Below are 15,845 nucleotides of genomic sequence, written 5' to 3' on the forward strand. Positions count from 1 at the left end.
ATTAATTACAGTGACCGATAAAATGTATAAATTATTTCAATGTATAATATATATATATATATTATTTCAATGTGAATATATCTTATATCCTTCAGGTGACTTTATATAAAAAATTTTTAATTCTTTCTAGTCAGTTGTGTAATTCGAGCCGCGGGAGAATAAGAAGCCTCTTCACATACATCTATCAGGTGAATTAATTATTTTCTCTTGTTAGAACATGTAGTCTAATTCATTACGATCATTTATATCATATGAGTTCATAGGAAATTTTCCAGTACAGAAAAAAAGATTAACGACATGAAAAAATGCCAAAACTTATAGTATTCTGCTTTCACAACTAGATGCATTTATCAAAATTTCACTTCGGTTGAATAATAAATTAAATAATTATTCCAGAGGCTAGGAAGATACCCCATTTATCCTTTCCCCGTTTCTTTCATGATTGCGTTTTGCCCACATTTACTGTATGTTTGTCACGCATACAAGAGAAGCGAAGACATACGATCAGTTACTTATTTTATACTTTGTTTTACTTTCATGGAAGACTTCGTATGCATAATCAGTTAAGAATGAAAACTACAGGTGTAAGGTGGCCCCCATGGCATTCTTCTGTAAATGTCTCCTTGGAAGGGTACTTTACGTCCATTTAATTTCAGAGACGGATGCCATATTGGATTGAGAAGCTTCCAGAAAATGGAAGAATGGTCGCTGCCTCTAAAAATTCCTTTCAAATCCCTTGTAAAGTATTTCAGTATGCGAGACTCATTCTCGCGGCTGGCTGAATATAGATACTGAAATATTAACTGAGGAATGGATTATGCTGGAAAGGAGTCAGTAATAACTGTAATATGATCCTTTAAGACCAGCCCGTTTAGTTATTAAAAGGAGTCAGTAATAACTGTAATATGATCCTTTAAGACTAGCCCGTTTAGTTATTAAAAGGAGTCAGTAATAACTGTAATATGATCCTTTAAGACTAGCCCGTTTAGTTATTAAAAGGAGTCAGTAATAACTGTAATATGATCCTTTAAGACTAGCCCGTTTAGTTATAAAAAGTTCAAAGCTTTCCATAATGTACGAGACTAAATCTACATACTCTGATAATAATAATAAATCGAATAATAAGTAATATATATAGTCCTAATGAGGATTTCTGCACATGACACACATAAAGAAAAATTAATGTAGTTTTCCCCCCCGAGTTGTTCCGTCAGACAAAGATGAGTTATATGCTAAAAATTGCAAGAGTATTCTTAATATACGATACGAAATAACATTTTTTGTTCTCCTTTTGTTCTCTTCCACACAGGTGTTGATTCAAGCCATGCCTCGTCATAGAAAGGAACGTCGGGGGGTCAAGAGGAGGGACAAACAACTAGTGAGGCCGAGACGGTCGTTAAGCGAACCTAACGACCCCTTCAGTTACCTGTCATGCAAGGAGTTCCTGGAGAAGTTCAGGCTGTCCAAAAACGCAGCCATGACGGTGCTGGACGACCTCTCTTCGTTCGGCCTTTCCGATTATGGTAATCTATATATCTATTTGGAGACTTTATATATACGAATAAGTCATTCCTAGTTGGGGGGCCATCAAAGCGTAGTCACATTATCGCTCTAACCTACCACGTATAAGTTGTGGGTTCGAGCCCTGGCTGTTGGAGGATAATATATATATATATATATATATATATATATATATATATATATATATATATATATATATATATATATATATATATATATTTATATATATGAGGGTGTGCTGCATGGGCTTAGGGTATTTCTGTTTGGTAACTAAGCTAAAATAATACGTTGATTTGGTTGATCTAATGAAAGCTATATGAAAGGAGCATTGCCCACCTAGTTACGTTTACATTCTTTTTTTATTTACACATCGTAAAACATATTCCATAATTGCTTGGCTCAGAATTGGCTTTCAGGGATATTAGTTTTGATTAAACACTGTTTACTTGTTTCTTAACAGTACACAGTACTGAAAGGTAAGTATTAAAAGGACAATGTATAGTTCCCCAGACTTCCCTGTGAAATGTTCACAATGAACGTAAATTTGATATAAACAAGGAATGACTGCTTGTGTTCACTCGTTGTCAGCATACCATTCAAAGAATATTTTACAACGCAGTTTCGCTTTCATTCCCCTAATGAGCCAAGTGCTAACGAGGTTGTATTCTCTTTACGCTCGTAAAAAAGAAGTTTTAAAACAATTCTGTAAAGGTCTCCGGTTCACCGAATAATATGCCTTGCCCTAGACCCGGCCATGTAAGTGTCAGACTGGATGTTCTTTCTCAGCTTGTAATTCAAACGAGACTTTCAAAAGCCATGTTTGCCTTTCCAAACTTGGGATATCCACCACCAGGGGATTTCCGATTGTATAGACGATGATCAATCGTACCTGAAAGTAAATTTTGTTTTAATTTCAACAGAGTATCCCTTGCATTTGAAGCTGCTGAGCACACTGACGTTCTACGGTACGGGCCAGAGTGAAGCAGCAGCAGCTATGCTTGGAGTGAGCAGGACAACAGCCAAACACATCATCAGCGACGTCTCCAAGGGCATCTGTGACTCGCTGAAGGATCGTTACCTTCGCTTCCCGGATAATTACGGCCTGGTCAAACTCCAGAAGGACTTCTACAGAATAGGCCAAATAGGTCGAGTCGTTGGCTGCGTTGTCACCATGTCGGTCCCCGTGGAATTATGGGCTCGTAAGGACATGGGCGTGTTCGAGTCATCCTGCAGCGACCAGATGATCAAGGTCCTAGCTGTGTGTGGACCAATGGGCCAGATAACCTACATCGTAGTGCTGAACAATGACGTCAAGAGTGACTGGGAAATACTCCGGGAGAGCATCCTCTTCACACTCATATCTGTGGGGAAATATAAAGACGCCGTCCTCCTGACGAACGACACATTCCCAAAGCATTCTCGTCTCCTGAGATCCAGCGACACGGCAGCCACTCATAAAGATGACTTGATCTTCTCTCACTACCGTACGCTGAGACAAACGGAACTGATGTTCCAGAAAATAAAGACCAGGTTTCCCTGTCTGACCGTCGCAATGGAGCAGATATGTCCCACGAACCTGGACGTTGTGTTAGCCTGTGCCGTCCTGCACAATGTTTGTCTCCGGAGGCCGACGCCTCTCCCACCTGAAAGGAAACATTTATTTACCCAAAAGACAGATCAAGATGGCCCTTAGTTTGGTATATAGTAGGTGCATTTCACTTCAGGTGGATCAGCTGAGTGATGACGAAAATCACCTGCCAAATCCAGAAGTCGACATCTTGTTCAGATGGAAAATGAACAAAGCAATGGAGAACATTGTTCTGAGAACGGAGTGTGTTAAGATTGTTCTATTCCAGATAGAACAGGAGCATCTACCTTACACATTTTACTACTTTGTATTTTCAAATCTTCAACCTACTTCTTTCACACATATTCTAAAGTGTACAAATTTCATTTGTTTTAATATTACCTTTAAATATGTTATGAGATGTAAATAAGGTATTCGGTTTATTTCACCTCTTCATCCTTGCACCTTCTGGCCAAGTGGATGATTACATGCGATTTAATATTAGTTTGCTTTTTACTTGTTTGAAATATTACTTCGTGAATAGTAGGGAAGGTTTTGTTTTTGACGAGTGGTAAGCATACTGATAATCTTTTATCAAGGTGCATATGTATTTGAAGTAATGTTAGGCTACACTATTAAGTTTTTATGTACATCTGACATCATATCAGGTAATATGAATATGTTAAAACATATGAAGTGTCTCGTATTAACAAAAGGCAGATATCAAAATGTATATGTATTTGATGAAATGTTTTATTTACGTTTAGCAGAGTAAGATAACCAACACGGAAATGTACGTATTATTTATGTAAAAGCACATTATCTCATTATAACGTCGGGCTCTCTTGTAAAAATGCAATTGCTATTGTTCTATATATATATATATATATATATATATATATATATATATATATATATATATATATATATATCACGGAAATTTTGAGGTTTGAATGGTTATGTAGATAATGCGCTTAAGACTCAAATGACTGTCACGTTTCAACTTTACCATATCATAAAATATATGTTAAGATTAAAAGCTCATTCATCCTTCCTTCCATGAACAGATACTGAAGGTTTATTTATTTAACGTAACGCGTTAACCAAATGCCACTATGAGAAAACAATGAGGTAGTAACGGTGTGGAAAAATCAACCAAGTGAAATTGTTGGTGATGAATATTGATCCTCTGGAACCAACAATGAAACTGAGAGATGATAAAAAGATGGCATCTCTCTTGAATAAAAACTTTGCTATGGAGTTCATAGATGAGACATTAAACAATGACATACACATAGAAGCAGAGGAAACTCGATTCTCAAAAGCTTATCTTCAAGGCCAAAATAGGAACAGTTATGGAGCCCCCGAGAGACTATGATTTTTCTTACTAGCTGGAATACATAGATATATTCCATAATTCTAGCATACACAGATATTCCATGATTCTAGAATACACAGAAATATTCCATAATTCGAGAATACATGGGAGATATTCCATAATTCTAGAATGCATAGAGATTAAAATTAGATTTAGGTTTTTGATAGGGTTTGTTGATTTCTTGATAGGGTGGGTACTCCCTACCACCCTGTTATCATTATCTAACATCAAAGCATAAAAATGTAACTATAGAAATATCATTACCCCAGTCTAAATAAGTTCCATTAGGGCTCAAATTATAGGCATCAACCAAGTCCAAAAGTTCACATTCACACAAATCTTCAGATACGTGAAAAAAAAAATGTATTACCCACTTTTAATCAACCCACAGTTTCCCTAATAAGCTATGATCGTCTTATCTACTTAATTAATGCCTTCCACTGTGAAAGATAAGAGATAACGACCCTACACAGGCATTTCTGTAATCCCAACGAATTATGTAAGGCACCTGAGGGAAGCCATTTTCTCCAATTTCGAGGCATATCATATAATCTTTTGACCTGCGTATTTTCGGAATCCATAAGCTATTTCTGTTGCACCTCTTCCAGTGGAACTTTACAATATATAGTGGTACTTCTGATAATATTTAAGTGATGGTAAAATAAGACTTCTTACCCTATGTTTAGGAGCCTTTGTGTTGTGTACGTTCACTGTCAACAGACGAGATAAATGGGCATGAAAATATTAAACAAAAAAATAACAGTGTAACTATACACAAAAGATATTCAAATCTCATTTAGTAATTTACAATCTTTTTTTCACCGTATTTTTGTCGAATGTTTTAAGGGCATCATTGTTAAAAAGCACATTTTATTTAGCTCACATGACAAGAGAAATGCCCCCCATAAGGCCCATTTCTCTTAACTTTTGAATTTTATATACTGATAGTGTTAAGGGTTATGAAGAAGAGGTAAACCAAGGAGAAATAATATAAAAAAGGTCCATTTTCTTTAATATTCATATATTACTTACCCAAGACAGAATGGCTTAGAGCTCCAGCTGTCATAAATGGCAGGGATTCAAGTTATCTCAATGGACTATGGAATTTGGGGCGTCGAGAGCCAGCAGGGTCCCCTTGACAAACTATCTCACCCCTCATTACTTGAGAAGGCCTCCATGAGCTTTCATTACAGAGCCTTTTCTTCTTTTCCATTTATGAGTAAACAAGCTAGAATGATCCTAAATTAGGAAAGCAGAGCTCATAAACAAATCAAAATACATGTGGTGCATCATGAGAGGCTGAGGCAACCATTAAGACGATTTTTGCTTTGACTGGGTGTTTATGGATATCATTAAGGCTATTTATAGTTGGAACATAATAGGAAAAAGATGAAAATATTTGACTTTTTATGGGGGGGGGGGGGGACAGATAGTTAACATTAATTGAAATAGAGCTACAGAGAGACAGACTTTAAATACCTGGTGTCCATTGGTCATAGCAAAATTGATGAAAATATAGGAATAACATATTTAATGGTGCAACTGAACAAGATGTTTGGATGTGAAGGATAGGAAAGGCTGAATAACTATACCCCCATTATGTGTGATCATGGAACTCCTAACCCCTTCCCCTGTGTGATCAGGATAGTAGATAAAAAAAAAAAGGACTACTTTTCGTTCCATTGTTGTTTAGATGTATTTCATAGTTTCTAATGGGTATATTACAAGAATTTAGTCTATAAAAAAACATCTAAACAATGATGGGACAAAAAATTAACACAAACAAACACTGCTATACACTGTGGAAAAGTCACAAACTCATATTAAACATATACATTACAAGGATTGTAAATCATACCTAAGCAACTACAAAGCAACATAAAAACAAACTAGAATTAACATACTATGTAGCTGGTCCTAGTTGGTGGCGGAGTCGGTGGGTGGAGACATTTACACAGTAAATCTCCAGACGTCCTACTTACCATTTCAAGGTTGCTGTAACTAATTTTAGTGAGCCTATATTTGACCTATTCACAAATCACAACTCAAATACAAGTTTTCCATAATGAGCTGTAATTAAATTAGAGTTGCACTTGATATATGGCATCTACATTTGCTTCTAGAAAGCACTGGCTAATTCAGACATCTATGTCTCTTTGATACCCTCTTTCTTCAGGAACTCCCATCAACCAGAATATTGACAACATGTATAAAGGCTTTCCCGTTTCCAATGAAGCATATACAAACTAGGACAACGCATAATGGGTTTATCAGCTAACTACATTTAAAACATCTGTTGGTGTTAGTAATTGGAATGCTTTAATGAAAACAAATATCTACAAAAAGAAAGAAAAAAGGACAACTATATCTCTCAAATATTTGTTCAAAGGGGTTAAAAGAAAAAACACCTATCTCCTACTGAAAGTAGTTCAACACGTATAAAACTAAGAATTTCAGTTCATATTAGCTTTATTGTTCTTGTCTCAGCTGGGAGCAAGAAATAATCCTTGTTGTTTTAGTGTTAAGTCAATAAATTTTATGTATCAGTATAAGGAAAGAGCCACAATTAAAGAAAACGAAGGAATCCATATGTTGGCTTAAATCAACCTTCCTCAGAATGTTAATCCTAAGATTATGTATGTGATCTCAACCAGATGAGTTGGTGTAAATGACTGCCATTATGACTTTTCTTGGTCTAATTGGTTACTGAAACAAAATCTTATTTCACAGTACATTACCAATTCCAGATTATGGTATACCATTGTTAACACAATAGTACCATACAGTTTTAACAATATTCTTGATAACAGCAAATACCTATCTTTGACTGGGTATACATTTATGAAAGTACACAATACCATATAATAAAATACAGCATTAATCAAAGCATAATCAATATACATACCACATGCTTCTTCCTCACTATTGTTGTCAAATGTTCACCAAATGTTCCAGTTCTTTTCAACAAAGCCACCCACAGTAAAGCTACAAAAAGGAAGTTTTTCATCTCACTGTAGATACATCACTATTTCATTATTTTCAAGATTTCACTATTTTAGCCACTTTTCAAAGCACATTCTTCCGTTCAGCCACATACTGTATATACAAATGTAAAACGAGATTCCTCAGAATACAGGCAAATGGAACAGTTTGCTTAATCAACAGTGTGCTGAAGGTCAATTCTGACCAAGAACCTTATGTGATTTCCTATTTTCACATAAACATCACATTCAAATTGCTTTCCAGCAGTATCAAAATATATTAAACTACTAATACTAATTAAGAGACCATTAATATCTGTGTCCTTAAATCTTGATTTCACAGCTTGATTTTACAACCGAATCAATATCTTTCACTTTGTCACTGTTCCACTGTATCTTTTTCTTAACACTACCAATACATTTACAAGTCTTAAAGTACCTTTTTCAATCCATTTGTATATCAGTAAGCAATGTTTTCTTTGTCTAGCTATCATTAGCTAAACTAAAAAATGTTCTATCTACATAGATTAAACCAATAATGGCCTCTATGTAACTAATGTGCAGTGAAAATCTTCACTTCCTTTAAAGTGTAATTTCTGTAGGATATAATATTTTCATAAATTCTGAAGATTAAGTATAGTCCAGCCTCAGTATTACAAGAGGTAAATGAAATGTCTATTAGCAGGAGAATATAATGAAGTATAAAGGCATGCACATTTGCTCTTATTCCAAAAAACACCTAAAGGTACATTACCACTGATGAATATCATATATCTTACAGCTCCCTTCATATGCTGATCTTACACTAAAGCAGGTTCACTTATTGTGCTTCATTTTATACTTTATTTTCCCTCCTAAGCACTGCTTTTCAACTTGCAACTCGTCACACACTAACAATATTCCTCAAGTTAGTTTTCTCCCATTCCCATACCATTGCATTATTTCAACTCACCATTCACATTTTTAGTCAGTGATATTTTTCTTCCTTTAAACTAGTGACAGATCTAGAGATGAATATTTACAAAACAAATATCTCCTTCCAATAATAAGAGTACAAAGACAGTTTGTAGACGTTTGAATCAATCTAAAATAATATCAAACTCAAATTCCTTACATTTTAAAAAATAGAAATATAAAAATCTGTATATATATATATTGTTTCAAAACATTCATTAGGAAGAAGGATCCCAACACAAGCCTCTTTTTCAGCATGATCATGAATTCAAGTGAACTTACTCGCTAAATGGTATCCTTCTCTTAATGAATATGTCTGTAACAGTCACATAGCACAACTTGGTTGAGTCATAATTCTTGTAAAGTTTTTTACCAAAGTTGATTTTACCTTACTCATCATTTATGCTAATGGTGGTGATGCAGCAGCCAAGAGGCAAGCACACTTTCAACAGATTCTAAAAAAAATTGTTCTTACGACAGCAAAGAAACCTGCTTTATGTTGAGAGGAAAGAAAAATAAGCCTACATCAGCATCTTGACATTCCTCTTTCTCAAAAAAGCACACCTAACAGGAGATGATGGTGCTCTATCCTTAAATATGGTCTGTACTTAGAATGTTGTCTAATTTCTACAAGCTTATCTCCAAGCCCAAAGAACCTTAACTTCCTGTGTGAAGTGATTAAAGTATCTATCACAGATAGATGCAGCTCTACAGAAGTCAAGGAGGTGGAGCAAGAGATGCACCAGCAGTTGATCTACATAGCAGATGTCTGTTGGTATTAACATAGTGAGGTAGTTCATCCTAGATAAAGACCTGGAGAGCATGAATCCCCAATATGACTTCTAGCATCTTTCTGTGAGGATGTTTGCATGAAGCTGGTGGAAGGGTAATGTAAATGTTTTTATTTCTTTACAAGAAAAAAATTAGTGCATTAGACATGACGTCTTGAGGGTGGAAGTGAGCAAATGAGCACCATATCTTCATCTGCTTCTGGTGGTTTCACTACTGCTGGGCAATATGCTTTTCATACTTGTTTACCATTTCCCACATCAAAGGTAGCACCAGAAACAGACAAAAGGAAGGCCTCATTTACTCATAATTATTTTCTAGCTGTCATGTACAATGCACCAAATTTTTTCTTGCTAAAATATATAATAATCTCAACTTTCTCCTTTCATACACTATCCCAAACTCAAACACCAACTTCTGCAGTTTCTCATTCAATCTACCAACTATGTCATCTACAAAAAACAAATGGTCTCACTTCCCAGGCCCTCAACACCCACTAAACACTGCTTAGCTGCTTCCCTCTCTTGCATTTAACTACATCACCACCCCATCCATAAAAAATCAAATATGACACCACACACCTCTGCCTCAGACCTAACTTCACCTGGAACAACTTACCGTCCTCTCTTCCCACCATGCATGCCTTACTATTTTCAGACTTTCTACTATTTTCATACTTTCCACTACTAAAGCAAATTTACTCCCATATCACATAATCTCAAAACCTTCCATAAAGCATCTCTATCAACCTTATCATCTGCTTTCTCCAGATCTATAAAGGCTACACTAAGTCCTTCTTTTCCTCTAAGTATTTCTCATACACATTCTTCAAAGCAAACACCTGATCCACACATCCTCTAACACTCCCATATCAAATTAATAAAACTGTGTCACTTACTGAGGCTGGATTGTATACTTGTATAAAAGAACTACTAACTCTGAAATCTGACAGTTGTTGGTAATTACTATTACCATTAAGCAATTGGACCCAGAGAAATTTATGTTTATCCTTCGACACTAAAAGACCCTCAATCCTTATCATTCTGCATTTGTTGAATAAGACAGAAGCAATCACAAGAAGATATTCATATCACTGCATTATCAGAGAAATGCATAATCCAAAGATTTAACATCTTTTATTCAGAACTTTAGTTCAGCTCTGTCATAATTCTTTATAGAGTGAAAAAGTAATGTATAAAAAAATATTAACATCAAGTATAACCAAGAGAAAGATTAACTGCAAAGTAAATATAGCTAGCTTAAAAGCACTCGGCTACCCAACAGCCTGTTTATATGGATTGGTTGCAAGTGGAATGAGTATGTGAAATAAAATTAATCACTAGCCATACACAATATGTTCACAGAACATATGCATTGATTTGAAATATATTTTCAAAAATATGCCTTGTCTAGTGTTCTGCTCTCAAGTATTAGTTACAACTTCCAAAGGAACGTTATACAATGTAAAATCTTCATACTAATACCATATCAAGCTCATAAAAAAGATATCAAATCATGAAACTTAAGGTCACTTCCTCTATCCACACACTGAGGCTTAATTATAAGATATACAGGAAAACTGTTGGACAAAGGTCTCATGCATTCCAGTCATGACTTAAACTACAAAAGTTACTCTTTAACTAAAGACTCATTCTAGCCACTCTCCTCCCAGGAGCTTATTGCAGTTTCACTTTTCATTATCAAAACAGCACAGGCCAACTTAATCAAAGGGCTCTGCAAATGCTTGTAGAGGTGACTCCAAAAGGTAGAATGATTACAGGAAGATAGAAAGATGACAGGAGGAAGCAAATTCCACGGCTTAGTTCTCAGAAGAGGAGGAGGCATCATAATGGTCAACCCTCCTCAGCAAATGACAGCTAAAGAATGGATGTGAGTAGGTAGCCTTTCTTTGTCTGTTCCTGGTGATACCTCACTAATGCATGAAACGGCGATCAAGTATGAAAAAAATAAATTTAATGACGAATGTATATTGAACAAGCAAAGATGGATAGTACACCATTTTTCCCATTTACATTACCATTTGAATATTTCCATCTTTATTTTTTCTCTAAACAACTGAAGGGAGATACTGCCCCTCTGTATCATAAACACCCATGAGTTCTCTTTCACAAACCAAAAGGAAATCTCATACTTGAATTACATTACTAGAACTAAAAGGCTTGAATAAAATCATGTTCATGTTTAACAATTTGAATGACTTTCATTTGTAAGTTCACTGAAAGGGAATTCCATGAAACAATTGCATTAACTGCAGCACACCATAGTTACTGGGAGTAAAACTGGAATAAGTCTTTTTATGTGGCATAAAAATAAAACTAGTTATGTCTCAAGCCTTTCAATTCTTAACATGCTAGGAAACAAATGTTTATAGTTTCATGGTTAAAGCTGAAAATTTCTTCAAGTTATGAGTCTGGTTAAGCTTTAGACTAAACCTTTTTATCAATGGCATAAACAAATCAAGTTTGAAATTACACCTTTTAATAAGTGCCATCAAAATACAAACTTGAATTATGGGTCTAATACCATTCTTTTTTGCAGATGCTGGGACATTACTTATCAACATTTCAAGGCCACAAGCTGAATTTTTATAAGTTATGAGGTAGGTTGAGTTTCACATCAAACTTTTTTGCATTACTTAAGCCAAATCAAAAGTTGAGTTACAGGTTTTATACCATTAAGTTCACAGAAGTTGAGTAGAAAAGTATAGAGGTTAATGAATAACTTATTCAAAGATTTCATTGTGTGACCAAGGTTAGGTTGAAAAGGTAATATCTGCCTCCTAACAACAGGACAGACAGACAATGCTGATTTAAGACACCGATCCATAAATGTCTGCTATGCTATGCAAGTAACGCAAAAATACTGAGGGCAGGACCTGCTAATAACTATTTTTGAGCAATCACTGCCATCCATTACATTATCCGGTGAATCCTGAAACTTAGGGGTGCAAGGCTTAGACAATGAGGGAAAAGAAAATCACTAAATGACCTAACCGACAATAGGTTCTAGTTTCCAAGGTTAAATGTGTTGTAACCTATAGCAACTTAATTTAATGAAGATCAGATCCAGAACAGCCAGTTCTATTAAACAACAGTTGGCAGTCATGGACAGCAGTGGCCAAGAAATCTGTCACTAGATTCTTTTTTTCTGCATTAAGTATGTTGGATTCATGTGAAGCGTCTGGGATAAACCATAGAAAGTTTTGTGGGGCTAGATGTGGAAAGGGAGCTGTGGTTTCAGTGCATTGCAAATGACAGCTAGAGACTGAGTGTGAAAAAACCTCTGTAGTCTTTTCTAAGCACTACCTCGCACGCATGCAGGGGGGAGGGGGGGGTGCCATTTCATGTGTGGCAGGGTGGTAACGGGAATGGATGAAGGCAGTAAGTATGAATATGTACATGTGTGTATATGTATATGTCTGTGTATGTATATGTATGTATACGTTGAAATGTATAGGTATGTATATGTGCGTGTATGTATATACATGTGTATGTGGGTGGGTTAGGCCATTCTTTTGTGTTTCCTTGCACTACCTTGCTAATGTGGGGGATAGCGACAAAGTATAATAAATAAATAAAATATAAATAAGTATGTTGAAGCCTACATTATAACTCTACTCATTTATTCATTCATAATTAAACTAGGAGCCCACTCTTAGAGATTCCTGGTGTTCCTCCCTTCCTGAGGCTCCTACAGCCCCTGGCTGGACAACATCCAGTAGCAAGGAAACGAGGCCTCCTTTGGAGTGAGAAGTTCTTTGACGAGACTGTATTCCCAATGACAGCTTTGCCAAAGGTGACTTTTGACTCATGGTGTAACCTCATGTAAACAAAGTCTGGTAACACCACAAGTTAACTTAACCCAAAAAACAAGAGGTTGGTTGGGTGCAGCGAGTTAGAGTCATGGATGAAAATTGGTAAAAGTACCTAGAGCATACCAGGATATTAACATGAAAATAAAGTAGGCAGCTACAAATAATAAAAATACCTGTGGTGCAAAAATCATTATATGACTTTTGGATCATTAGTTTGTCTTTTTTCTAAATAGTCTTGAAAATCAAACAGTTCATGGAACATTAAGAAATATAAATATGAAAAGTAAACCTTGCAGTAATTATTTCCTTTTCAGTCTTTTTTAACATTAAAAGCAGAGGGTAATGGTTTTTTCTTATGCCTTAGATTAAAGCATGGAATATGATTTTCTGACTGCATTCACTGTTCATTTCCTCTACCTAATTTGAAAGGTTTTCCTTCAGATAAAAGAGAGATGATGCAAACCATTATAAGATAATACAATGTCAATTCCTTAGGAAGACAAAAGAAAACAGTATATTTCATTATACTTTATGGTTATGCAGCATCCTCTAATCTTATTAATTAAGCTGTTGATCACACAGCATTAAAATATGTCCCTAGCCAATAAAGAAAATTCCTTCATTCAAGGATGCATCCCATGTTTTGCCTTCTCAATGAAGCTTACAGATGATTTAATATCAATCTGATATAACATTAACTCTTGGTATGTATAATCCACTACAATATCATGACTTTTCTTTCCAGCAAAAAAATTGTTCTGTTCTTGTCTAGCATTTCTGCACTGACTAAATCATTAATTAGATGGCATACAAGACAGTGTACTGCGATGACCTGTGTATATCATTCCTTAACACAAAAAAGGAAAAAAAATCGTATACTTCAAAGAAGACTGTAACTTCTGAAAAAAGAATAAGACAGTTCTGACTTAAGAAATGCAATATCTACCACTAACAAGAGCATCTATTCTTACATTTAAAGTGGCACAGGCAAAACAATACCACAGATTCTTATCGCTTGTCACCATCGTGTGTAAAAACCCAGCAACAATGCTTGCAACACTTGAAGAAATGTATTTCAATGGTATAACAGTTTTGGCTCAAAACACGAAAGATATGTCTATCAACATGGCTCCTTCAAGCAGGTAACAGCTGTGTAATTAATGCTGAATATTAAAAGCCTGGAATCATCCAATGATTATTACATTACCACTGACTGATTCATTTGCGGATAGAACTTACAGTTTTAGCATGAAAATTTAAGTCATATTTCATAAATCTGTTAACTAATATATCTTTGTATGCATGACTAGGCAAAGGAACTCATAATGCTTGCAGATATACAGTTTTCCTAATAATGAAAACTCCATTGACATTCTTTCACAGAAAGGGCTTTATATATGGATTTTATTATGCTGAAGAGCCTTCTGCTACAGTTTAAGATACACAAATAAAGCTTAAAGTAATCCTGGACCCATTACATGTTTTAAAATGGTAATAAAACGTTTATCATTCCAAATCTACTCCACTGAAGTGACTTTCTTGTGTGATGCACAATTTGCACAAGTCACTGATATGAGTATATCTTTCAAAATTGCTCAGCATTAAACATCATGCATGTCTAGTCTTGCCTGCAAAACCCTTAAAACCATCACAATGCTGCACTGCCATAACTGCAACTTTTATAAAGAAAACAAAGAAAAAAAAAGGCTCACTCGCTAGCAACCAGGTTTCAACCCAGTCTTGGAGAAGCAGAAGTGCCATCACAGAAACATTTGGCTATAACATGGTTTACAAGCAACAGGGATGCTTTGGTCTTTTCTTTTGTGCAACTGAAGAACTCCTTGGTACAATGGAAAACAGTGTTCTGTTTCTGTTTACAAAAAGCATGAATGTTAAGCAATAGCAGTAGAATGAACAAAGGAGTTATATATTATGTTTTGTTTTTGAAAAGAAAAAAATGCAAAATATTAACAGTATATTTAATAGTTCATATGAAATCTGAACACAAGCCTCATGGGGCAGTAAAAATTTTTCATGACCTACAAAATCTTGATATAGCCCATCATTTTGGATATCCATATGCCATTTGGCTCACTGTGATTCTGTAAAATAATGGTGCCTTTTGAATGAACCTGCACAAATGCTTATGCATTAGCCAATTCTTTCATATGAAATTTGACTTTTCAAAAAGTTATCCATATCTTTACACTTCAGGCTGGCTTCACATAATAAGTTACACAGACTGACTTCGTATAATATTGTAACAATTCTGGCTGAAGGAGCTGAAACATTGTCACAGCAACAAATTCTAGGCTGCCATATACTTGGGATGATGAGAATCCACTTAGACATCACTTAAGGGAAGACTTGGCCTATTCTTTCAATTATTCATGAGCACTTGGCCTGAAGCTCATGAGATGTTGTCAACAGCTGCTGACTGCATGATGATAGCTGGGTCTGGGCACTGCTAACAGTCGCCGGAGCTGCCGTGCTGCTCAACCCTGTTAAGAGGAAGGTTTTATCAAATGTCATGAATTAATCATCAATTCTTAAACAGGATGTCCCATAAAAAAAGTCACATATGAATATCCTTAAAGCTTTACTTACAATCAAATATTTGTCACTACATTCCTTAAACATTTCTCCTTTGGTCCAAGCTACATACCAACTACCAATCCTTTCACTTAGAAGCAATTTTCTGTTGATAAATCAAATTTTCTATATCAATTTTTGATCTCAGTAAATTAACTCATACACTTTTGCATGTTATACATCTCTCACATTCACAGAAAGAATATCATCCATCACTGTTTTTACTTT

At 35.3% G+C, this 15,845-nt stretch overlaps 2 protein-coding genes across 8 annotated transcripts in view; one reads left to right on the plus strand and one right to left on the minus strand.

The window, feature by feature from the left end:
• The first annotated feature begins 154 nt into the window (after positions 1-154).
• Positions 155-4,485, plus strand: LOC139747065 (putative nuclease HARBI1). Its single transcript, XM_071658857.1, has 3 exons — positions 155-188; positions 1,310-1,523; positions 2,442-4,485. The coding sequence occupies exons 2-3, from the start codon at positions 1,325-1,327 to the stop codon at positions 3,212-3,214; spliced, it is 972 nt and encodes a 323-aa protein (XP_071514958.1). The 5' UTR covers positions 155-188; positions 1,310-1,324; the 3' UTR covers positions 3,215-4,485.
• Positions 4,486-7,185: 2,700 nt separating this feature from the next.
• LOC139747064 (uncharacterized) overlaps positions 7,186-15,845 on the minus strand; it is a 126,413-nt gene continuing 117,753 nt past the window's right edge. For all 7 annotated transcript variants that reach the window (XM_071658850.1, XM_071658856.1, XM_071658854.1 and 4 more), the window contains one exon: positions 7,186-15,526. In XM_071658850.1, the coding sequence (XP_071514951.1) occupies positions 15,414-15,526 (113 nt within the window). In that variant the 3' untranslated portion in view covers positions 7,186-15,413. The remainder of the gene's footprint in view (positions 15,527-15,845) is intronic.

This window comes from Panulirus ornatus, chromosome 67 (assembly GCF_036320965.1).
Source record: "Panulirus ornatus isolate Po-2019 chromosome 67, ASM3632096v1, whole genome shotgun sequence".
NCBI classification, from domain to species: Eukaryota; Metazoa; Arthropoda; class Malacostraca; order Decapoda; family Palinuridae; genus Panulirus; species Panulirus ornatus.